This window comes from Aphelocoma coerulescens, assembly GCF_041296385.1.
Source record: "Aphelocoma coerulescens isolate FSJ_1873_10779 chromosome Z unlocalized genomic scaffold, UR_Acoe_1.0 ChrZ, whole genome shotgun sequence".
Lineage (NCBI taxonomy): Eukaryota > Metazoa > Chordata > Aves > Passeriformes > Corvidae > Aphelocoma > Aphelocoma coerulescens.
Genome location: NW_027184085.1, coordinates 12,260,899 through 12,284,518, shown reverse-complemented (window position 1 = coordinate 12,284,518; position 23,620 = coordinate 12,260,899). Strand labels below are relative to the sequence as shown.

Here is a 23,620-nt window from a genome sequence, read left to right as displayed (position 1 = left end):
TTAAAATATGAACTTCCTGAGCAGAGAGTACCAGACAGCACTGTGTAGCTCTGTCTGTAATAGAGGATTTTGTGATTCTGTGGTTGTGACTCCAACACCAAATTTCCTCAGTCACAGAATACCTTACGTAACTGCTAAGCTCTGCTCATATTTAAGAAACAAGCAATACATTGTATGGGTGCTTTTTTTTTTAGGTGGTTATTGTGTTGAACCACTTAAATAATTTAAAATTCACATATAAAATACTATCCATTATTTTTCAGCTACAACTAGTTTATCCAATCAAAAAGACTCACAAAAAGTCAATGTTTCAGAAGACTTCTAAATATAATGTCAATAAACAAATGCCAGCTCAGAAACATGAAATGAATGCTGTTAAATGGCACTGCCAGGTTTCACAGGTTGATTCAGGCAACTGGTTTAGTCTCATGTCACCACATCTGAAAAGCTGGGTGTTTTTAAACACAATTGTTTAAAGAGGAACTAGCCTAGAATTTCTGTCAGCAGTTGGCTTCTGTGCAGTATGAAAGGGATTTTCTACTAAAAATAAGAATATGCATTTGTAATTATTCTGGAGCAAATAGTTTTCAAGCACAGTGTCTGAAGTCTTCAGGCATATATACATACTTTGCAAAGTGGAACATCCTAAACTTCTTCTTTAAAAAGAAAACCAGGAGCCACAAAGCATAGTTGAGCTTCCCCTAGTAACCTTCATTTCATTTCTTGGAGGTAATAAATCAAGAGTAATTACTTACGGAATTTCAAGTAGTTTAAAAGTAGCTTATGTAACATTGGTTTTCAAAACTAGAGTTCCTGCAATAGATAGAACATTATAGGACAGTAAGGACAGTCAGCACACCAGGTTCTGGCTTTGTGTTTATTCAGATTTTAGTAAATGCTCCAGTGAGGAGCTACACTGTGCTTGTGTTGGACCCTATTTGTGCTTTTGAAGTGTTTCTAAAATATATTTGACTAACAGTTTGTGAAGTTTATCTTTTCACACTAAGCATGCAGGCATTTGTTTTCATTATCTTTGATACTGTATTTCTTCTAAGAATACCCAATGATATGTACTGTTAAGCACCCAAACTACTTTTTCGATGCAATTGTTTGTTTGGGTTTATTGTTTTTTGGGGTTTTGTTCATTTGTTTTAGTTGTTGGTGTGGTTGGGATTTCTAAGAAAAAAGTCCTGCTCAGCCAAAATATCCAAGTTCTTTTTTTTGTATTAGGAAACATAGGTCTTTAGGATTCCCAGTATTCATATCACTGTTTCTCTTGGTCATATGAGGTTTAATTTGATGGTCTTTCAAATTCTCATGGCAACTAATTCAGTAGAACATCAAAACCTGTAAGTCACTGGAGTTAAGGAGAAAGATTGCAATGAGAGTTAGATGATTTCATGGGTCTTTATTTTTCTATCTCCTGTGACACTTTTTCATATCTAAAATTGATTCTACAGGTACCAGCCTGGTGGAAGATACCTGTCAATGTCTCGAAGCAAAATATTTGATGATGTCTAAGCTCATCAAAGCTAAAGGAAATTCAGTGGAAATCTAGCTCCTACTCATTGCTTGGAAAATACTGTATTTGTGATATATCACTGAACCGTCAAAGACTCTTTAAAAAACATATGAAGGAACAACTCTTTTGGAAATGCACGTGTATGATAACTTCACCACTTGTGATAGAAATATGCTTCTGCTATTGTAGATACTGTTGTGCATCAGTGTGGGCTTTTGTGTCATGACCAAAAGGAGAAAACTGTTTAAAGTTAATAGATGGTAAACTCATAAATATACCTAGGGCTCAACTTGAACTGTAACAGACTAAGTTTGGGGAAGAGATTTTTTTGGAAATTTTTTTTTTTTTTTTTGTATTTTAACTGATGCTGTGAGAGCATATTGGTACATCCAAAGTGCAGTTATATCAATTACTATAATACTTTCTATAATTTTTTTATTTTAACTTTATGCATAATCCAAAATCTGCTGAAGAAGACTAAGGCTTCTTTTGCCTTCAGTGGTATTTGAATCAGACCCCATATAAGGAGAAAGCCTGAATGGCAGGCTTTCTTCATAAAATCAGAAAATGTGAGTTCCAGTATTTAGAGGGTGGCTATGAAGGAGATGGCAACTTCCTTTTTTACAAGGAGTTACATGGAAAAGACATGGGCACAAGTTACTCCTGGTGAGATTCCAATTGGACACAATTGGATATTTTTGCACAATTAGAGCAATCAACCACGGGAATAATCTCTCCAGAGAAGTGGTGGATTCCCCAACACATTGGACACCTTTAAATTTTGGCTGGACAAGGTGCTGGTCATCTTGTCTACACTATGTTTTTGCTGAGAAAGGTTGGACCATAAAATCATAGTCACAGAACGGTTTGGGTTGGAAGGAACCTTAAAGGTCATCTAATCCCATCCCCCTCTGCCATGGGTAGGGACACCTTCTAGACCACATTGCTCAGCCCTCTATCCAGCCTGGCCTTGAACACTCCCAGAGATGGGGCATCCACAAGTGCTGTGTGGCAACTTGTGCCAGTGCTTCACCACCCTCACAGTAAAGAATTTCTTAAGATACCTAATCTAAATCTGTCCTCTTCCAATTTGCACCAGTTTCCCCTTGTCCTATCACTACAGCTCCTGATGAAGAGTCCCACTCCAGCTTCCCTGTGGGCACTTTCAGACACTGGAAGGTTCCTATGAGGTCTCCACACAACTTTCTCTTCACCAGGCTGAACAGCACCAGCTTCCTCAGCCTGTCTTCATTGAGGGAGGTGCTCCAGTCCTCTCGTCAACTTGGTGGCCTCCTCTGTACTGGCTCCAGCAGGTCCCTGTCCCTGCTGTGCTGAGGACCCCAGAGCTGGATGCAGTGCTCCAGGTGGGTCTCAGCAGAGCGGAGCAGAGGGGCAGAATCCCCTCCCTCCCCTGCTGCCCACGGGGCTCTGGATGCAGCCCAGGACACGTTTGGCTCTCTGGGCTGTGAGTGCCATGGCCGGGGCATGTCCAGCCTCTCATCCACAGCACTCCCAAGTCCTTTTGGGCAGGGCTGCCCAAATTCATTCTCTGCCCAACCTGTAAGCTGTGCGTGGGATTGCAATGACCCAGGTATAAGACCTTGAAGTTGCTTTGCACAGACCCCCCTCTCAAGCCTGTCCAGGTCCCTCTGGATGGCATCCCTTCCCTCCAGTATCGACAACACCACACAGCTTGCTGTCAACAGATAATCCTTGAGGTTCTTTCCATCCTGGTATTCTACGATTCTGTGAAATTTTTTGGCATAAATTTTGGAGTGATGCGTTTTGGTCTAGAAAGCCTGTATTTTTTCTTTTCCAACATTATATGGAGATACATGATTTTAGCATGTGTAAATAGTTGAAATTGAGTATGGACCCAAGTGTCACTTGTCATATGACCATATGTGCAATAGCAAGAATACATTATTGGAGATACAACATCTGCTTAAGATCTTTACAGATGTAATATTTCAAAATCTTGGCACACTAGTGTTTTTGTAACCGTAAAAGAAATAGACTATGAAAATGGAGTTAAATACTGAAACTTGATAATTTGCACGCACCTCAGGCACGGCTTCAAACTGTAGAGTATTTCTTTAAAAGAAGAGAAATACACAGCATGACTTGGTAATGGTAAACATTTTTAATATCCTAAATACCCTGGTTGTATTATGTATCCGTTTTTAAGGTGCCTGTATTTTGCAGTAAGTTGTTGCAGAAAGAATAATACTTTGCCATTCAAAAATGCCAATTATTAACAGTGTAAAAAAGCTTCACATTAATTTCATTAGTGTAGGCATATTTTTAAACCACAGTTAGTTGAATGAATTTTCAAATGTAATCATAAGGTAAAAGATGTGGTCAAATTCATGATAACTTTGGTAATTTGAATAATTTAAAATGTTGCTTTTTTCCAGTTTGTCTGAAGTCTTTACCACTTGGGAGCTTTCTTACGGGCTTATTGCAAAGTTATGTTGAAAACTTAAAGAGGATGTGTTTCTATCATACATTCTTTATCATGCTTAAAAAACACACATCCCTTAAAGCAGCTAGGAATGAGTTATTCTGAAAAGTAAGTTTTCATGAATGACATATTTTACTAATTTTTTTAAATAGTCTGTGTTTTCTCAAGTAATTGTTAATGGGGATCTAACTCTACCTCCTGTGATTTTAGTACATGTGTTCTAACCGTAGTGGTATTTGTAATACATTGATATGCCTGTTTTAAAACTGAATTGTTACTATGAAGAAGAAAAAGAATCTCTATTTGTATAGAAATAATTATGTTAATAAATTGGCAGACATACAATAATTGTCAGTTTTGTTCTTAGGTGAATACACTGAATGTCAGCCATGCCCACAGGCATTCAAGCTCATGCAATTTCCAGATTACTCATATGAGGCCACTTTTTTAGTTTGAGTATTTTGTATTTGTAAAAGCTTTTTCCAAGTCTTAGGCTGGAAACTTAATCAGGGACAGGAACTTGAAAAAATGAGTCTCTTTATTCGGATATTTCTTTAGCAATTCTATGTTAGCACCTATTTAATTTATTTTTGAGCTACTTAACAGTGCTATCATGAATTCAGCCTTACATGAAAGGGGTTATATATGTCCTTGGGCACCCATCCACATGAATGTTCTTAGGCTCTATATTTCTGTTTTAAAAATTTGTATCTCATTTAATTGCTCAGCAGTTTATTTATAAAAATCTTTGATGGAAATAAAAGTCAAATTCTTTCTTTAACTCTTGAGGTGTCACTGCAAAGGGATCTAATTCAGTGCCAGGAGAAAAGCTATAGAAGGAATGTCTGTTTTTCTGAACGTCTGTGAAGTAACCTTACCGATTCCCTGGTGACCAGACAGTTGGATTGAGCCTTCTTGGGGCCTGGCTTTTCCCTTTTTTTGAGATGGCTGCAAACAGAATTTTCAGGGGGGAGCATGGTCAGGATTTTATACACAGCAGGTAACTAGTCCCTGGTGCAGTTTTCATTGGAATGCAGTAATTTCAATAGTTGACTGTATAAATTAGTGGTGCTGGGATTTCAGATTCTAACACAGACATTTTGAGCTCATTGAAGTAGGAATCCACTGACATTTTTGATGTTGCAGTGGAGTAAGGGAGTAACCAGCTCTTTTTTGAGCTCTGAAAAGCTCTAGAGTTCTCTGTATTGTGCTTGGCAATACCAGGTGTCACCTCCTACCTGGATGCTGTTTGGTTAACCAAGGAGTTGTTAAGTGAAGTCAGGTTTCATCCATAGTGTGCATTGCTGACCAGCAGTTATCCATTACATGCAATTTGTTGCCTAATTAATTTAAAGTGTGTTTTGAGAACTCAGTGTCGGTTCATATGACTAAATCTGGAAGACTTTCAATGAAGAAATAGGGCATACAACTATAAAAGAAGATTGTAGAAATAAGGGATGTGCCTGCACAACATTGGCCATTCACTTGAGCTAGTTTCAAAAGTTTGGTTACTGCTAGTACACATAATGCAGAACTTGTCTAGGGGCTATGTCCGTAAAGACTTACCCCACTGCAGAGAGGTGTGGATGCCCCATCCCTGGAAACATTCAAAGTTTCAGTTCACACATCCAGGTTCGATGGGGCTCTGAGCATCCAGATCTAGTTGAAGATGTGCTGGCTGATTGCAGAAGGGCTGGACTTTACAAGTCCCTTCCAACCCAAACCCTTCTGGGATTCCATGGTGCTTCCCAGCCAGATTGTGGCAACTCTTGATGGGTTATTTGCTGCTATAGCTCCAGTCCCATCAGCACTGCAGCTAAATGAAATTAAAACTAGCTGTGATATGTATAAGCAGTGACTGTACTGTAGGTTAATGGTGTTCCTGCATCACATTTGATGGTCCATATTAGGTGACTTTAAATACAATTCCCTTGCAAACTGTGCTTCTGGGAACTGAGTGTTAATGTATTTTTATGTCACTGTACATACAGAGTCATATTTATTTGCAGCTAAAGAATGTCAATTATATATTTGTTATTTCACTTCCTGAATTACTGAGCAGCTAGTATATACATTTTGCCATCATTTCTGCAGTTTTCTCTCCATCAGTGAACACCAAGACAGCCCCCCAAAACACCAAAAATCCCACCCAATTTAAGTACAGATGTTTGAATGTCTTCCTCTCAAAGATTTAAATGAGTGAAAAGAATGCGTGCAAGTCTCAATGAACTTCAAAAAGCAGCGTGAAAACAATGCCTGATCTGGAGTGCTGGAGTTCATAGAAAGTATGGATAGCAAAAAGCTGAAGTCAGACTTACTACTCCTACTGGAGTTGTAGTTCTCCTTTTCTTTAATACATATTTTGATATGTATATTGGGAAATAAGTCCCCTACTCTGCTAAAGAGGGGTGCATCTCTCAGCTGTGAAGTGAGGGACTCTTTTTATGAGGGAAAGTAAAGAATTAATAACTTCTAATCTGCGCTCACAGTGACACTTTGGGCAAACAATGACATAGCTTCTTACTTAACTACAGTAACATGTTAAGAAAAAAATAAACTTTATTCTTCTATAAATTACACTACTGGAGGAATCATGGTAGAAAATCTGCCTTTATTTTTCAATCAAGCGCTTGTAAAGTAGTCATTAACAGTATTAATAGGAATGGTGGAAAGCTGCTGTCTTCTCAATATTTATTTGTGCTATTTTAAAATATAACATGAACAATGATTTTTACATAGGAAGTATTAAAAAATTACTATGATTTTCAATAATTATGGTAATTTGTATTTTATTAAATTTGTCTTGGAATACTGTAAATACTATGTGAAAAATACTACACTGTTTCAGTTTTCATTATTGCTTTAATTACTTGAATTCTGAGGGACATTCATAATACCAAATAGAGATCACTTTATGAAGGAAAACTTTTTATGAGGCTTCTTAAAGAAATCTGACTGGTTCATTACAGACAAATAAATAGGTGCATCTTAATTATTAACAAAAGCATTACTAAGGGGATATATTGTGTCCTAGCTTTTTAATTTTTCTTTGAAATTCAAAAAATTGGTACTTTTTTCAGAGCAGCTTAGTTGTGAATCTCGTAAACTTTCTGAAACTTTTACATTCCTTTTCCCTAATGGGCTCTGCAGGAATATGTACTGCTTCACTGCAGTTACCTAATACTAGCTGTGCCTCTAATTAAGTAGTCTAATCTGAAGCTGAGACACTCCTACACCATTTGATTATTTTAACAGAAATTCAGCATTCCTAGGGAAAAAAAAAAAAGGCAAAAAAAAAGCACATTGAACTAGATCCCTTTTAAATACATTAATTGTCTTGTTGATTTTACTGCATTATATTTGGTACCCTCTGTTTGGGTCATATTGGTAAGCCAGTTAGGTTTATTCTTTGTTTCTCTTAGAATGCATTGGAATGTAGTCTTCAGCATGCTTTTGTGTGCATGTGTGTGTTTTAATTGTAATTGACAGGCAATAATAATATGCAGCTTCAGTTATTTCCTCAGGATAATGTTATATTTGACATACTCCTGTGAACTATAGTAGTTGCGGAGTGATAGCTTAGCTGTCACTGTAGAAATAAATTATTTTCTATAGAAAAATATGGTGTTTCTGTAGAGGTATCTGGAAGGTAAGGGAATTCATTTTTAAGTATAGATTTAGTAATAGACCTTCATTCTCCAGTGTGTATTAAGATAGGCTGTAGGAGTGCTGCTTATGGATAGACTATCTTCTTTTGCCTTATGATACAAGTCTGTATGCATAAGTACCTTGTTTTGAAATTCACTGAGTTATACATTTTTCTCTGTAGTGTTCTGGATTACTGTTGTACTGGATAATATTTTTGAAATGTGTGTTACAATATATATAGTCAAATACTTAAGTTGGCATGAAATAAATCATTTCTGCAATACATTTTCCCTGGTGTATTTTAGATATTCATACTTCTCTGTGCTGTTTTTGAAAGTGGTCTTTTAGAGAAATATGACATACTTCTTTTTTTCCAGGTAAGTTATGTTTATACTTCAGAAGACCACTAGAAAACCAACCTTGTTTTAGTTATCATTTTGAATCTTCTTGAAGGCAGATTTAAAAGGGAAATAGAAGAATATTGCATACCCCATGTTGTCAGGGAAGCCTGTGAGGACCCTGTGTGCTCCTGGGACTGACCAGGTGCTGGGTATTTCTGTGGGGCATAAGGTGGGATGAAAGGTAGGGTCCCTACATCTCTCCCTCTTTTCTGTAAGAACTCAAACTGGGACATAATTCCTTCTAGTTGATCCAGGCCACTAGTGAGAATAAAGGCAAGAGACTGATCCACTGCAGCTGTGAGGAGATGGGCACAGCAAAGGAGTTGACTCCATCTCTTCTTCTAATGCTTGCATACTTACTGCTTTTATTTTCCCTACAATAAACAAAAAAAAAGGTAAAAGAAGAGAAAGAATTTATTTTTTATTTAACTATTTTACTATTTTAGTGGCTCTATATAGCTACAGAGTAAGTTGAAGGAGGTGATTCTGCCCTACTGCTCTGCTCTGGTGAGACCCACCAGTGCTGCATCCAGCTCTGTGGTCCCCAGCACAAGGCCATGGATCTGTTGGAGCAACTCCAGAGGAGAGACACATAGATGATCAGGAGGCTGGAGCACCACCTCTGTGAGGAGAGGCTGTGTTGGGTTTGTTCAGCCTAGAGAGGAAGAGGCTCCAGGGAGATCTCACTGCAGCCTTTCAGAACATCGGGGGGGTTTGCAACAAAGAAGGGGCCCACAAGGGATAATGGTTTTAAACTGAAAGAGGGTGGATTGAGGCAAGATACAAGGAAGAATTTTACAATGAGAATAGTGAGACACTGGCACCAGTTGCCCAGAGAGGTCGTGGATGCCCCATCCCTTGTAACTTTCAAGATCAGGCTGGAGGGTGCTCTGAGCACCTTGATCTAGCTGAAGATGTTGATGTTCATTGCAGTGAGGTTGGAACTAGATGACCTTTACAGGTCTCTTCCAACCCAAACTGTTCTGTGATTCTGTGAGTGATCTATGTATGTTTATATTTTTTGTCCCAGAGGTGGCTTGAATAGTGAAGTGAATCATTCTCCAGATTAACCAGCCACACTTTTCCTCCAGACTTAGTGTGATAAGTGACTACTCTTGAATCTACCAATCCACCATCTATGCAGTTCAGATGATGGGGATTGTCCTTATTAAATACTAGCTTTCAGTTATCATATTTTGTTGTCAGACGTTTATTTGCTCAGAGAGCAATATAAATTCTGGTGTTTAGTTGTTAGCTGTTGCTAATGAAACTACATTGACTGTTCAGTGGATTGTACATCTTCTGAAGTACCATCTGCCCGATTGAGAATTACCAGGCTTGTCAATTAACCCTATCCTTCCCTCTGCAGCTCCACCTGCACAGTGCCGTGGTGCTTGTTCATCCTGGTCTCTGTTCTGCATGCGGTGAGAAAGATCTTTATCCTTTCGCTCCATAAATGTCCTGTCTTTCACGCCTTGTTCTGCACTGGTTCATTACATGCCATTGCCTTCAGGATTTTTTGAGAGCTTTGTCAGAAAGACAAAGTTGGTCAAGGTCCAGCTGGGAGAGAAGACAATTTCTCTTCCCTGCTCGGTCACCATGACCTGGACTGCAGAGGGAGATTCAGCTCATGAACAGAGGTCAGGTATTGGAGTGATTTATGAATGTGGGCTGTGTGCAAACACAAGAGAAGCTCTCGGGTTCCTCCCACAGAAACATCTGGTTAAAAGTGGAGTTGCTCAGTCAACATTAAAGCAGGATGTTGTGCTGTAACTGAGGCAGTGCCTAAGCATAGCTGTGGAAACCTGCTAAGCCTTTGAAATCCAAGTGAATGCTGATAGTTAAACAATTCACTGTCGAAAGAATAATTTCCAAAGTTTAGGAAAGGTCATCTATTCTAAGTAAACTTTATAAGGGCCAGATACTGGTGGGAATTTTTCTTGTGTATTCTCCATTCCTCTTTTCCCCCAGAGGCTGCTCCTTCCACAAGCATTTGCACTCCTATAAAAAACATGCTTTTTATTTTGGAAGATTTTGCTGGTTTTAAATCTATGGGAATCATGAAGAAAATGCAAAAGTGGTATACGACTCCCAACATGTTTCAGTGAGCAAGCAACAGCTTTCTAACCCAGGTTTCACAAATAACTACCAGGTCTATGGCAAGAGGCCCGTGGCAGCCAGTGTGGCACAGCACCACCCCCTCCAGAGACAGCCTGTGTGTCACAGCGTGTGGGAAGAAATGAGGCAAAGCTAACCTAGGGCAGAAAGACAGGACAAAGGAAGTGGGCTGAGAGGCAAAGCAAAGCATGGGAGAGTATTTGAGCAGTGGTGGGAAGGGAGGTGTGAGCTCTGCTGCCTCCTGGCGTGAGTTTATCACCTTTTGCTGCTCCCAGCTTCATTATGCATTTTCTGTAGGAAATCTGATAGCAACATGCTGATGGCTGGCCCCTGAGGCCTAAGAAAATGCAGGTTTAGCTGCAGAGAAGTGACAAAAGCTAGTGTTGGGCTCAGTACCGTGCTACCACCTTGTAGCTTTTGCCTCTCACTTCTGATATCAAACCCAAGCACAGTTCATGGCTTGAAGTTAGGAGTATCCTAACATAGGGAAACTGAGGAAGTGGTTGGGAGTGTGGCCAATCGCTGTGCAATTCAGACCACCAAAATAAAATACTTATCTTCTCTTTTTGCTTCTCAGACAGTTCGGTGCTGGATTGGGAAGACATAGGCAGTGGGAGTCGGGCCTGAACTAATGCTTAGAAGGGCTTCCCAAATCACAAGAAACTTGTTTTCTCTGAGCAATAAACATTGCAGAGACTGTGGTTAAAGGCTTGAGCACTGATGGGCTGTAAAGCAGCAGCCAAGCCACTGCAGAACAGCAGGATTGGGATCTGCAGACTCAGGGGAGCAAGTGGCTGGGCAGTGTCTGTCCCAGGTACCCACAGAGGTGGAGCCGTCTGCTAGAGGGAATGACAGCATGAATTATGGTGAGTGTACCCCTTTTGTCGGTTCTGAGTGATTTGGAACAAATTAAGATCTAGAAATAAATAAAAACCTTAAAAACACTTCCAGAAAATTGGATGAACTTTTTTCCTGTTGAAATGCTTCTGAAATATAATCAGATATTCAGTCACAATTTACTGGGAACAATAACACTAATAAGCCTTAGGAATTGCCAGGAGCCATAATTACTAATGAGCTATAAGAATTAACAAGCTTGATTCTACTCTCATTGCAATGAAGGCCTTTGTCAGCAGCAATAACCTATGTCTTATGTGGTTATTTCCCTGGGAACTGTTAATGGGCTTGACTGAGCTCATTAGAATATTTGAATAAAGAATAAATATGAAACCAGTCATTACATTAGCTATAGATTCTATCCATTGGAGCCCATAGCTTGTTGATCCTTCAGAGGGATCCAAGCTGTTCAGTGTGGCAACAGTGAAGGGCTGAGCTCTTAGCATGGGCAGGAGTTCAGTGTTTGCTCTGGTTTGGATCTGAGCTGTGACATTTCACAATTCATATGTCAGGAACCCTTAACACATTGTCCCTTTCCAGGAAACTTTTCTAGGAAAGCCCCTAGGCTAGAGAGTCAATGAATTAAGTGCTTTGTAAACTTTGCAAAAGAATCCTCGTACCACCCTAGGGTTGCTCCAGTGTGCTCCCTGACTTCTGAGTTACACAATAAGGCAGGGGACTAATGCATTATCCATTCCACATACAGGAGATTTCTCACACTGATGATCAGGGATGTCCCAAGCAAACATCCAAAACCTTGAGAGAAAATGTCACACTACCCAAGGAAGAAATGTGTTGCTTTTTGTGCTTCCTTTTCTTCCCACATGCCTCAGTTTGGGTAGCAGGCACCTGGATTTCATACCTAGAAATGTTTTGTATTTTATTCAAAGTACAAGGTCCACCAGGGAAATACCTGGGCTTGACTGCAGGACTGAACTCCCTGAATGTGTTAATCTAAAATCTGTTTTATCTGGCAGCATTAGCTTTGAGTAGGAATAATGTGGTAAAGGCTTGGAGGTGAATGGAGAAGGGAGAGAGAACTTCCACTTAACGAGTTTTGACACCTTACTTCATTATTTGAAGCCAGTTATTTAAAAAGCCTCTGTCTGGGACTGTGAGGAATGGAGATGGCTTTGCAGATAACCCAACCTGCTTAAGAACTGTACACAGAAATGACAAAAACAGTGTACCTGCCTCCACAAACCTGTCAGTGCTGCTGGCAAACCCTTTTTTATATACAGCAGTGCAGTCCTGGCCATGACAGTACTTAGTACCTTGCCAGGGACTTGACTACTCCCATTTTGACTTCCATGATAGTTGCAGTATTTTCAAGTGGGAGACATTTTAGCATACTGCTTTTAACTCAGCCTTCATTTCTTTTTCCTGTGGATTCATCAGAGGTTAAAATTTGTTTCTTCACAAACAAGGAATAAGTAACAATAATAATAGTACATGCTTTTTCACCACTCTGGGATAAAAGGAGGCAAGGGGTTTACAGTTTGTTCTGATTTGAATCACATTTGTGACAATGTCAGTTGGAGAAGAGGTAGATGTCAGGCACCAAACCTCTCAGAAAGACCCACTGCCTGGGGACAAGTTAATCCTCCCGATTAACCCCCTTTGTCCCTAACTAAGTTAGGGACATTTAGTTCTTCTAACTAAGAAACAAGCATTGCTTTGTGCCATGTAATGACAAATGACAAGAGCTTGGAGCTCCAAATTTTCCAAAGGTCCAGGGCCCTCTGTTTTGTTTTAGATGAGGTCTTTTCCTTACAGGCAATGAGGGACTGGGATGACAGTGCAGTTAGGAGTATTTACTTGACATTTGTGCCGAAGCATTGCTGAAAGCAGCCAAAGCAGTCCCAGGATTCTGCTTCCATCTTCTTTCTCAGTGCTGAATGCCACATTGGTGGTAACAGGACAGGGTTGTGCCACATCAGGCAGTGCAGGCAGGGAGCTGTGTCAGAGGAAAAGCTGGATTCAAACACTGTAGGTTCTTGCTCAGAGGAGCCTCTTACAGCCCAGGAAGCTGCATGTCACAGACTGCAGCATAGCACTGCAGCCTCTGTCCTTGGCAGAGACAACTGGTGGTGGACCAAATGTGCCACTCCTAGAGCTTGCATAATATTTACAATGGTAGTATAATTAGAATTAACATTTGTCTTGTAATATTCTATTCTAAGAAATGTTTTATTACTTTTTGTGAGCTGTTTTTTTGGTTTTGGGTGGGTGTTTTGATTTTTTTTCTTCTTGGCATCACTGAAACAGCCATCTTTGGTGGCATCCGGGTGGTATGACTGTTTGCACAGAAACTTGTGAGGTTTCATCCATCAGAAGATAGTGACTTTCCCCTGCAGATAACAAACGTGCCAGATTATACAATTTCTGGGTAGATAATGTTAGCAAATTCTTGTTAGCATTATCTGGCCTCAAATGCAGGAATGGTGTATTGAAAACATGGCAGTTATTGTAGTCTGGTTTCTTGTTCACATGGCTGCACTACATTTTTCACTAGCATGAATCCATTTGAGACAGTATGACTAATTTGTTTTTAAAAAGGATAAGTCTTCAGAGAGAGAAGGTAATTTACAAACACTTAAATGCTGACTTGTGGCAGTATCCTAGACTTGATTCTGTGTAAATGATTGTGTCCTGGTAGCTGCTAGTGGCTTGTACTGTGGCAGAGTCCCCATCAACATCAGTGTCTGTAATGGAAATGCACAACAAGGCACGGGGCAAGAACATTCTCTTGTGTGAAGGGCCGTGGTTTGGGTGACTAACTCTAGGGAGCAGTACAGATACCAGGCACTTCATTTCTGTTGCCTCAGGCCTAACCACACAGGTTAGATGCTACACTTCTAAAATCAGCAGGAACTTTGCTAGAGAGTAAAGTTATGACTTGACAAGTGAAAAGGATTGAACCACAGCAGGGTCTGTAACATGTTGTAACTTCGCAAATGGAGTTAGAAACATTTGGAGAATTCTGCTACCATTTCTGCAGCATGGGGTGTGCCTGCTCCTCTGCATTTCCCTGTCTGATGCCCTCTCCAGCATGTCCCTACATATCTGTGCCACTGTCCCATGCTCCTTGGTCCCTTCTCACACAAGCCACACAGGTTTCTACTGCGCTGTAGAGGTGGGGTCATGAATGATGGCCTGGGAGCAATGCTCTCCTGCTCCTGGTGGCACTCCCACTCAACCTGCTGCTAGACAAGAACACCTGGTTTATAACAGAAAGCCTTGTGTGCCTTTGGGGAATTTAACATAGATTTTGTTGTTCCCAGCACTTCTTAGACTAGAGGTCAGACAGAAGGTTTCTTGCTGGCGTGCAAGAAAAAATATGTCACAGATAGGGCATGTTCTCTCACAGACTGGACAGGAGGATCTATAGTGGATGATCCAAATAACTGATGTCAAAAGCTGCTGGGCATCACCAAGACATACTATCACCTCTATTTTAAACCATTCTTGATTATCTTCTAAACAGGGTCAAGTAAGGGGCCTACACAAAGACATCACTACCCTGCAGCCCACAGAAAGACATATCACCTACCTAACTTCCCAGCTAAGAAAACCACCATCCCATTTCAAGGAAAATGGTAGCAGGGCGGGGCAAAGCAATCTCACTGCTGAGACAGACCTCAGCTCTGTGGGTGTGAAAATAATGACACACAACACAACAGTCTAACTTCCCATTAAAGCAGTTTGCAGCTAGCAAAATATGTCAGGTACCTCAGAAAGAGAAGTGTTAGAGTGCCTTTTGGCTCCCTGCTAGGAGCTGAGTTTGAAGATGCCCTCATCCTCCTCTCTCCTGCCTTGTGTTATGCTCGAGGTCTTGTTTATGGGCAAAAAGAAAGAACACCTTACATATAAGTAAAGCCAAGAATCTATTGTTAATTGAGATCTGCAGAGTATATTATCTCTAATCCAAATCTAACTGATTCAGAAAAATAAAGAATAACAAGGCAGTTAAAACTACAATATGGTGAAAAGTGTCAATAGTAATATTAATAATACAATTACAGTACACTTACTTTTTATCCATTTTTTTTTTAGGATTATGCTTACCCTTCCATTGTTCTTCTATGTCTTAAAGTCATACAATCATAGCACAGAATACGATGAGTTGGAAAGGACCCATCAGGATGATAAAATCCAGCTCCAGGACACCCCAAGAATCACACCGTGCCTGAGAGCATTGTCCAAATGCTTCTTGAACTCTGGCAGGCTTGGGGCTGTGACTACTGCCCTGGGGAGCCTGTGCCAGTGCCCATACACCCTCTGGGTGAAAAAACTTTTTCCTGATACCCAACCTAAACTTCCCCTGCCACAGCTCCAGGCCATTTCCTCAAGTCCTGTCACTGTCACCCCAGAGAAGAGATCAGTGCCTGCCCCTTTGCTTCCCCTCGTGAGGGAGCTGTAGCTGCAATGAGGTCTCCCCTCAGTCTCAGCCACTCCTCACACAGCTTCTCCTCCAGACCATTCATCATCCTCCTGGCCATCATTTGGTTACTCTCTAAGGGTTTAATGCCTTTTTTACATTGCGGCACCCAAAACTGCCCCCAGCACTCGAGGTGAGGCTGCCCCAGCTCAGAGCAGAGCAGGACAATCCCCTCCCTTGCCTGGCTGGCAATGCTGTGCCTGATGCCCCCAGGACAGGGCTGGCCCTCCTGGCTGCCAGGGCACTGCTGACTCGTGTTCAACTTGCCATTGACCAGGACCCAGAGGTCCCCTTCTGCAGTGGTGCTCTCCAGCCTCTCATTCTCTAGTCTGTCAGTATACCCAGGGTTGCCCCATCCCAGGTGCAGAGTCCAGCACTTCCCATTGTTGAGCTTCACGCAGTTGGTGATTGCCCATCTCTGTGATTTGTCTCAGTCTCTCTCCAGGGCCTCTCTGCCTTCGAGGGAGCCAACAGCTCCTCCCACTGCTGTATCATCTGTGAACTTACTCAGTATCCCTTCCAGTCCTGTGTCCAAGTCATTTATGAAGATATTGAAGAGCACAGGGCCAAGGATGTGGAACCCCACAGGTGACAGGTCCCCAATCTCATGTCACCCCATTCACTGTAACCCTTTGTGCCTCACCTATGAGCCAGCTGCTCACCCATCACATGATGTGTTTATCCAGCTGTGAGCTGGGCATTTTGCCCAGAAGGATCCTGTGAGAGACAGTATCAAAAGCTCTGCTAAACCCCACAAAGGTTATATCAATTGGCTTCCCTTGATCAGCTAGACGGACTACCCTGTTGTAGAAGGAAACCATGTTCCACAAGCAGGACTTTCCCCTCACAAAGCTGTGTTGGCTGTGACTGATACCTGCGGTGTCCTTCAAGTGCTTTACAATACCTCCCAGAATAGTATTTTCCATTATTTTACCAGGCACTGAAGTGAGACTGACAGGCCTGTAGTTTCCAGGGTTCTCCTTCTTGCCTATCTTGAAAACTGGGACAATGTTGGCAGTCAGCCAGGATCTCTCTGGTTTCCCAAGACATTTATAAATCATCAAGAGAGGTCTTGTGGTGACATCAGCCAGCTCTTTGAGGATTCTCAAATGAATCCCATCAGCACCACAGCCTTGTAGGGATCCAGCTAGAGCAGCAGACCCCGCACAAATTCAGGGTCAACGAGGAGTTAGTAATCATTCTCACAGTCATGGTCCTCCAGCTCAGAGCACTGAGACCCCTTGGTCCATCATGGATATTGAAGACATAGACAAAGAATGCATTAAACAAGTCAGAATCTTCAGCCTGCAGACTTAAAACTGTAAATCTTCAGCTTCTGGTGTCCTTTCTTGAAAAATTATCACACTGATGCTCTAGGCTCTACTTGAGGTAGTTTGTCTGTGTTTCGTAAGATGCAATTACACCTTTTTCTTTTTCACTGGTCTGCAGCTACATGTTACAGCTGAATTTACTGTATGTGCTTTATTCCACATACACCAAAGGCTCTTCCTTTCTTCTCGTTACTCCTAAACCCAGTTTTGTCCAGCTTCAAGTCCATGTTTCTCTAACTGACCGCTGATGGGGAGCTGCAGGGTCTCCACTGTCAAGCCTGTGCCCCAGATATCATCATTTCATGCCCTGTGCTGCTCTAAGCTCCATGCTGTATCTCCATCCTGGTATTTTTCAACTCTGTATTGTATTACATGTCATAGAAGTACCAATTGTTACTTCTACTGATATAAATCTGCACCATACGAAGAAAAACAAAAATAAAATTAATTACTGAAGGCGACTCATCACTTAGAAAAACTGCTGTCATAGAAAGAAAACAAACCTCTGGGCAGATCAGGAAAAGCTCAGACAGAGCAAGCCTGCAGGCCCTTGTCCTGAAGCTCTGCAAAAGCTGGGTGCCTGTTGCTAGCAATGGCACTGCCAGGTTACAAGGCTACCCTGCTGCACTTCCTATCTGCCCTCTCACTAAATTAGGCAAGCTGTCATGTGGAGGAGGCCTTTAAATTTTTATGAAGTAGTACATCCAGTGCAAGTCCATATGCCTCAAGTTGAATGTTCACTGATGAAAGAGATTATCCAGATTTTGGAAGTTTTAGAGATCAATAGCTATGAATGAAACATCAAAGCAAGAACCTGCTCTTTTTAATTTTTAATTTCCGAATTAAACCTTCGGTGCATAAACATGTATTTCAGGACCTGCCCTACCACTAATACTTGCTGCCTAACTGGAATCAAAAATTTATGTCAAAGGCATGAGAAAATCTTCCTTGTCAGATAATTCCCTCAGCACTGTGATTTTTTCATTTCAGTGGTTTGTAATACACAAGGGGTAGTAAGCAGATGGAACTAGTTTACATTTGCCCATTCATGTGACTTCTTTTTAAAAAGGATTTTTATAGTAAGATCTGTTTTGCTGAAGCCTTTAAAGCCATTGTAATAGACAGAGACAGAACAGTATAGAAAGACATCTATAATTGGATTCCCGTAACTGCTGTGTGGGGATTTGGCAGTTTCTCCCAGTCAGCATTGACAAAGCCACAGTTCACGAGTTCTAGCTGGAGTCTCCTGGCTCAGTGGTCTGCTTCATCTGTGAAGAGCATGCCCAGACTGGATGCTGGAGGTTGATACTGGAAAAAACAATCCACAAGCAAAACTATAGGGAGCCAGAGATGGTGGAGAAGGAGTCTGTGTTCATCTTTATGCCATATGCATGGCCTGTGAGAGCTGTGGGCTCAGGTCAGTACCCCATGCTGTGACGGCAGGTGGGAGACATTTGCTCCCTTGGAAACTTCCCTTGGGCTTGTCTGGAATGTGTCAAAGACACCTATACATGTCCACTGCTCAGGTAGGGAATGCATGCATGCATTTATTTTAGGAGAGACACTTTCCCAGAGATCTAAAATTTAGAGACTTGTGAAACTGGATGAGGTGCTAAGCAATCTTAATTCCACCAAAGCTGAAAATTAGCATGCTCAGAAAGCCTAATGACCTAGCCTGGAATACAAACCTTTAAGTCTGACTTCTCTACCAGGCAAATGGGAAGAAATGAGGAGTTTTCCAGCTTGTGCCAAGAAGGCCAGTGGCATTCTGGCCTGGATCAGCAATAGCGTGGCCAGCAGGACCAGACCAGCGAATGTTCCTCTGTGCTGGGCACCACACCTCAAATTCTGGCTTCAGTTCTGGGCCCGTCACTTCAAAAAGGACATTGAGGTGCTGGAGAGTGTCCAGAGAAGGAGAGTAGAACTGGAAGAGTCTGGAGCACAGGTCTGATGAAGAGCAGCAGAGCGATCTGGGTGTGTTTATCCTGGAGAAAAGGAGGCTCAAGGGAGACCTTATCACTTTCTACAACTTCCTGAAAGGAGGATGTAGCCTCCTTGAGGATGTAGGTGGAGTCAATCTCTTCTGCCATGTGTCAAGCCAAAAGGTGAGAAGAAATGGGGTTAAGTTATGCCAGGGAAGGGTCATACTAGATATTAGGAAAAATATTTTTCTCTGAAAGGGTGGTCAGGCATTGGAATAAGTTGCCCAGAGAGATAGTGGAGTCACCTTCTCTGGAAGTGTTTAGGAGGCATCTGCATTTGGGAATATGTTTAGGGTTAATTATTGAGGTGCTGGGTTGATAGCTGGACTCAATGATCTTGAAGGCCTCCTCCAACCTTGATGATTCTGCGATTCTGTCACTCTGAGGACCGTGCTTAGACTTTTGTCTCCTGTTCTTCTTGTGCACGTGCATCTGTGCTATGCAGGCCACTTGGCCTGTTTGCCAGCAGTGCTGCTTCCAGTGCTGCAATAATGTTAGGCCCACTCCATACATCTCCTTCTCCTCAGGCTTTTGGTCATGAGTCCCAGCAAATGTGTTAAAGCCCTCGTCACAAGGCTGGCAAGCCTGCTGGCAGAGACACTCTTGCTGGACTTTTACAACCACATCACCTCTTTCCTTCCAGCCTGTATTTATGAGTGACAATGCATTCATCTGTTCTGAGACCTGACTGTATCTTCAGTGTGCTGACTCATCCCTGAGTCTCAGCCTGAGTCAACCCTGAGTCAACTCAACCCTGAGTCCTCACAGCCAAAGAGACCTTCACTGAAGGCAACAGCAGCTCCTGTGCTAAGGTGGCACCATCTCAGGCCTGCTGTGCAGAGGAGCCTGGCAATAACTCATCCTCTGCATGACAGAAGTCACTTCTGAAACGCAGAGGTCGTGGACAGAGGGGCTCTGGGACATCACAAAGCTCTCTAGAGTGATGGTGTATCACCAGCCATGCTGATGAGTATCCCCAGCATGCTGAGTGCTGAATTGTGCTGCCATGTCAAGCACGCCCTGGCCGGGAAAAGCATCCAGCTCACATACCACCGGTACATTTCCAGAGTCAGGAACCAAAACTGTTCCTGCTAATTTGGAGAGGAAGCTCAGTGAATAACAAGAAAAGAACACATCCCATTTGTGGTTGTTTAAGAAATGACACCACACAGGCTGAAGTCATAGCTGCAGCGAGTTTGGCTCCACGGGCTGGCAAGAGCAGCGCTCCCCGCCCTGGCAGACAACACAGCTCCCCCCTCGCCGCCTCCTCCAGACACTCCTGCAGCAGTGCTTGGCCTGGCTCTGCCCTCTCCTGTACGACTACTGACATTGCTTCCCACCACCTTTTCCTCTCCTGCCTAGCGGTGCCTGCATGATCCCAGATACCTGTAGAAATCCACGTTTCAGAGGACTGGGAGGGTTGTGAAAAAATGATCAACACTCCCCCTATTGGCATATGCCTGTGCCAAGAGCAGAGACTTCACAACCACTCTTCCTTCCCCAGGCCATTCCAGCACTTTGTGATCGTCTTCAGGGAGGCCTCTCTGAAGAGCAGCATGCTGAAACCTTCTCCTCTCTGGTTTTGGCTCCCCCCTCTTTGCCCCCTTCAGTGAGGACAGATTGTTCTGGTTGTTGTTGGAGCAAGCTGCAGACTGTTCTTGTTCTATTCTTTGCTACTTCCCCCACTTTGCAATGATTAAGGACAGCTTTTCAGCATCAAAACCTATTTGATCCCACTAAATGCTGGGTCCACTTAACTGTTTTCTTCTGTGGACAAAAGAGAGAGAGGGTTGAGTACAGAAGTTTCTCATGCGTGTCAGACCTTCATTGCATTGTTTCACTGTGGTTAACAGAAAGTTGCCAATATTTTTGAGAAATGTAGTAGAATTTAAAAAACCCTAACACCCACAACATTGTTTGTTCCACTTGGCCTGAAATATTCAAGAACTTAAAATTGTCATTATTTCAAGGCACAGGATAAAAATAATCAATTTTTAGTAAACATTAGTTGCTTAACTTCTTAAAAACTGAAATATCTAGTGTCTTCATTTTCCATTCTCCAACTGAAAACAGATTTATGGTAGATTTTGAAGAAGAGAAAAATTGTAAAGATAACTGCATCTTTTTCTAGAATGCTCCTGGTCTCAAATCACCTTCAAAAAAACTTGTCAAGTGCATTTAGCACCTGACACAGCATTAAAAAACCAAAAATATGCTTGTGCTTCCTGAGAGCAAGGGAAAAAGGCAAGTAAAGGTTAGGAATACTGTAGTTGTTTAGCCAGGCAGAGCAATCCATCACACTGCTGCTGGCAGTGTGCACCCTTCAGGCTGGAAACGTTCCTCTGCCCAGAGGGGTGAGCTGAGGGTCACTGCTGTGGGGTCAGACCTACGTGGAGACTGGGCTGGGGCTCTGTTACAGAGCAGGTCTGGGGACAGGACCCAACAGGCAGGTTGGTGGTGACCACCGCCTTAGGAATTAGCTCAGTAGCATGAGCACAGTCTGCATGTGCCAGCTGGTCTCTGCTCTGGAGAGCAGACAATTAATTTCAGCTGGAAAACTACAACCACACAGAGCATCTTTGGACATAAAATGATTTTATTTAGACTCAGAGTTCAGCTGGGTTTGGAACTAGATTATCTGTAAGGTCCCTTCCAACACAAACCATTCCGTGATCCTGTAATTTAATTGGATTACAGCTTGGTTTAAAATCAGAATACTTCTCCCTTGACAATCTACTTACCCCAGAGTTTCTTTTTTAGTGTATGTGAAATTGTCTTAATTTTAATGGCAGGAAAAAACCACAAAGGGTTCTCCTGTAAAATTAGTCCTCTTTGCTGCATAATGTTCTTCATAGTGGACTTCATGGTTGCTGGGGTTTTTAATTAACCTCTATTCCACACAAACAACCCTGCTGATTTCCCTACCAAGGACCAGCAGATATGCTCATATCTGTTCTTCTGAGAGCTGAATTGCTCCACAACAATGGTCACATGTAGTGCCTAAAGGAGCAATAAACTAAACTGCAAAACAACCAGAGACCCTTTTTTGTCTGATACTTCTTATGAACTTTATAAGGCATTTCTTATACCTTTTCTCCTGCCTAAATTCAACAAGAAATGGGAATTTTTAGAAACTTCAATTGACTTAAATTGATTCTGTCATGAGTTTATAGATCATGGTAGGCTTCCTAGTATGCTTTTCTTAGTAGATTCAGTCCAGTGCTGAACTACTAAATGAGCAGACACTTCAGGCTGTTCAGACAAAACCAACAATCAAATAGCGGTGTATTATTCAGTACTAGATAGAAAATGATGAGGAAAAATTTCAGAGTTCTGATGAAATCTCTGTACCCTTTATGAAAAATTCTGGATTCACTGAATTCTGCTTACAGCTTTGTGGACAGTAACAGAGCAGGTGCAACCAAAGAAATTTCATCACACCCTGATGTAATCTGAAACACCTGAAGGCCTGTTAAGAATTTTTCAGATTGGTAACTCATTAACCATCTCAGAAACAGCGCAGACCAGTTTCCAGAGAAGTGTAGAGTAAACATTCATGTGTGTCTGTATGTGCCGGGTGTTGTAAACGAGGCTGAGACTTTTAAAGGAAAAGTCAACTCGTTTATTTGTTAACCACTGAGAGCGGGAACCCAGGATAAGCCCAGGCTCCACGCCACAAGCCAGAATAAAACAATACACCAACAAGACAGTGAGACCCACTGGGTGCTCCCTTGGATCCCAAGTTCCGCAGGAGGACCCCCCCTCCCGGGTGCAGGTAGCTTTTAAAGTCTTTGGTGCCACTGGACTGGTGCATTTCTTAATCCTCGTGGTGACTGGTCCCTTTCCTGTTCGCTGGTTGGTCTATACCTCCGTGCATTCCTCATCAATAATTTTCAGACAAGTCCACGTCATTGGTTGGCTTGTTCTCCAATCACAGTCTAGGGCATCGTCCTCATCCCTTGTACCCTACGAAGCAATGTACTACTAGAAAGTTCCTTCTATTAAACCCATTGGGTCCTTGTTACATCCCCATCCAGTGGTTACATTCCAGCATTACATCCGTACAGTCTCACAACTTCCCTTCAGTTAACATGTCCATCTATTCCACCCTCAACTCCCCTCTTTTACATCCCACCCAAACAGCAATAACCAACACCCTGAAACCAATTCATTTATTACACCGGGGCTCACTGGCAGGGGGAAGGAAAGGCAGCAGAAGGCATATGACTATTCAGATATTAATTTTTTTTTTTTTTTTTTTTTTTGCTTTCAAGAGCATCCCTGCTGTTTCAATCTGCTGCACTCCTCTGAAAGTCAATGCAAATTCTGCACCTGAAGAATTCTTAACACGGGTAAGAGACTGAATTCCAAGGACAAACTTGTTTAGTGAAAACCATTTCTCCAGCCTTCAGTGCCTCTGTTTTGTCTTTGCAGAGTGTGTGAAAAGGGAGCAGCCCAGATAAAGTCCATTGCCCTTTTTATCTTATGCATTCCCAGGAGGTTTCTGAAGATCGATTCACAAAACAAAGGTAGTGGATGGAAGGATGTTACATTTTCACAAAGGCAGTATTTCTGAATCAGTAAATTATTAAATAAGCATTGTTCCCTGCTTGTGCATTAATGTGCAATCACCTGCCAGATGAGAGATATGAAAGTATATTCTAAGTCTTGCACAAGCTTCTCTTTAGTACCAGGAAGTACCTGTCGGTGAGAGATAAGCAGCCTGGCAGGATGCAAGTGGTATTAGTCTAGCAATTGCCTAAAATAATTTTCTGCTTTTGCCAGGAAACAATGCACTTTTTCATTCTTGCTCAGT

General features: G+C 42.0%; 1 protein-coding gene across 1 annotated transcript in view; it reads left to right on the top strand.

Annotated features, from left to right (window-relative positions):
• The window catches only part of LMBRD2 (LMBR1 domain containing 2), a 32,597-nt gene extending 24,678 nt beyond the window's left edge, over nucleotides 1-7,919 (top strand). The window contains exon 18 of the mRNA XM_069001070.1: nucleotides 1,461-7,919. Within this exon, the coding sequence (XP_068857171.1) occupies nucleotides 1,461-1,521 (61 nt within the window). The 3' untranslated portion in view covers nucleotides 1,522-7,919. The remainder of the gene's footprint in view (nucleotides 1-1,460) is intronic.
• The last annotated feature ends 15,701 nt before the right edge of the window (nucleotides 7,920-23,620 follow it).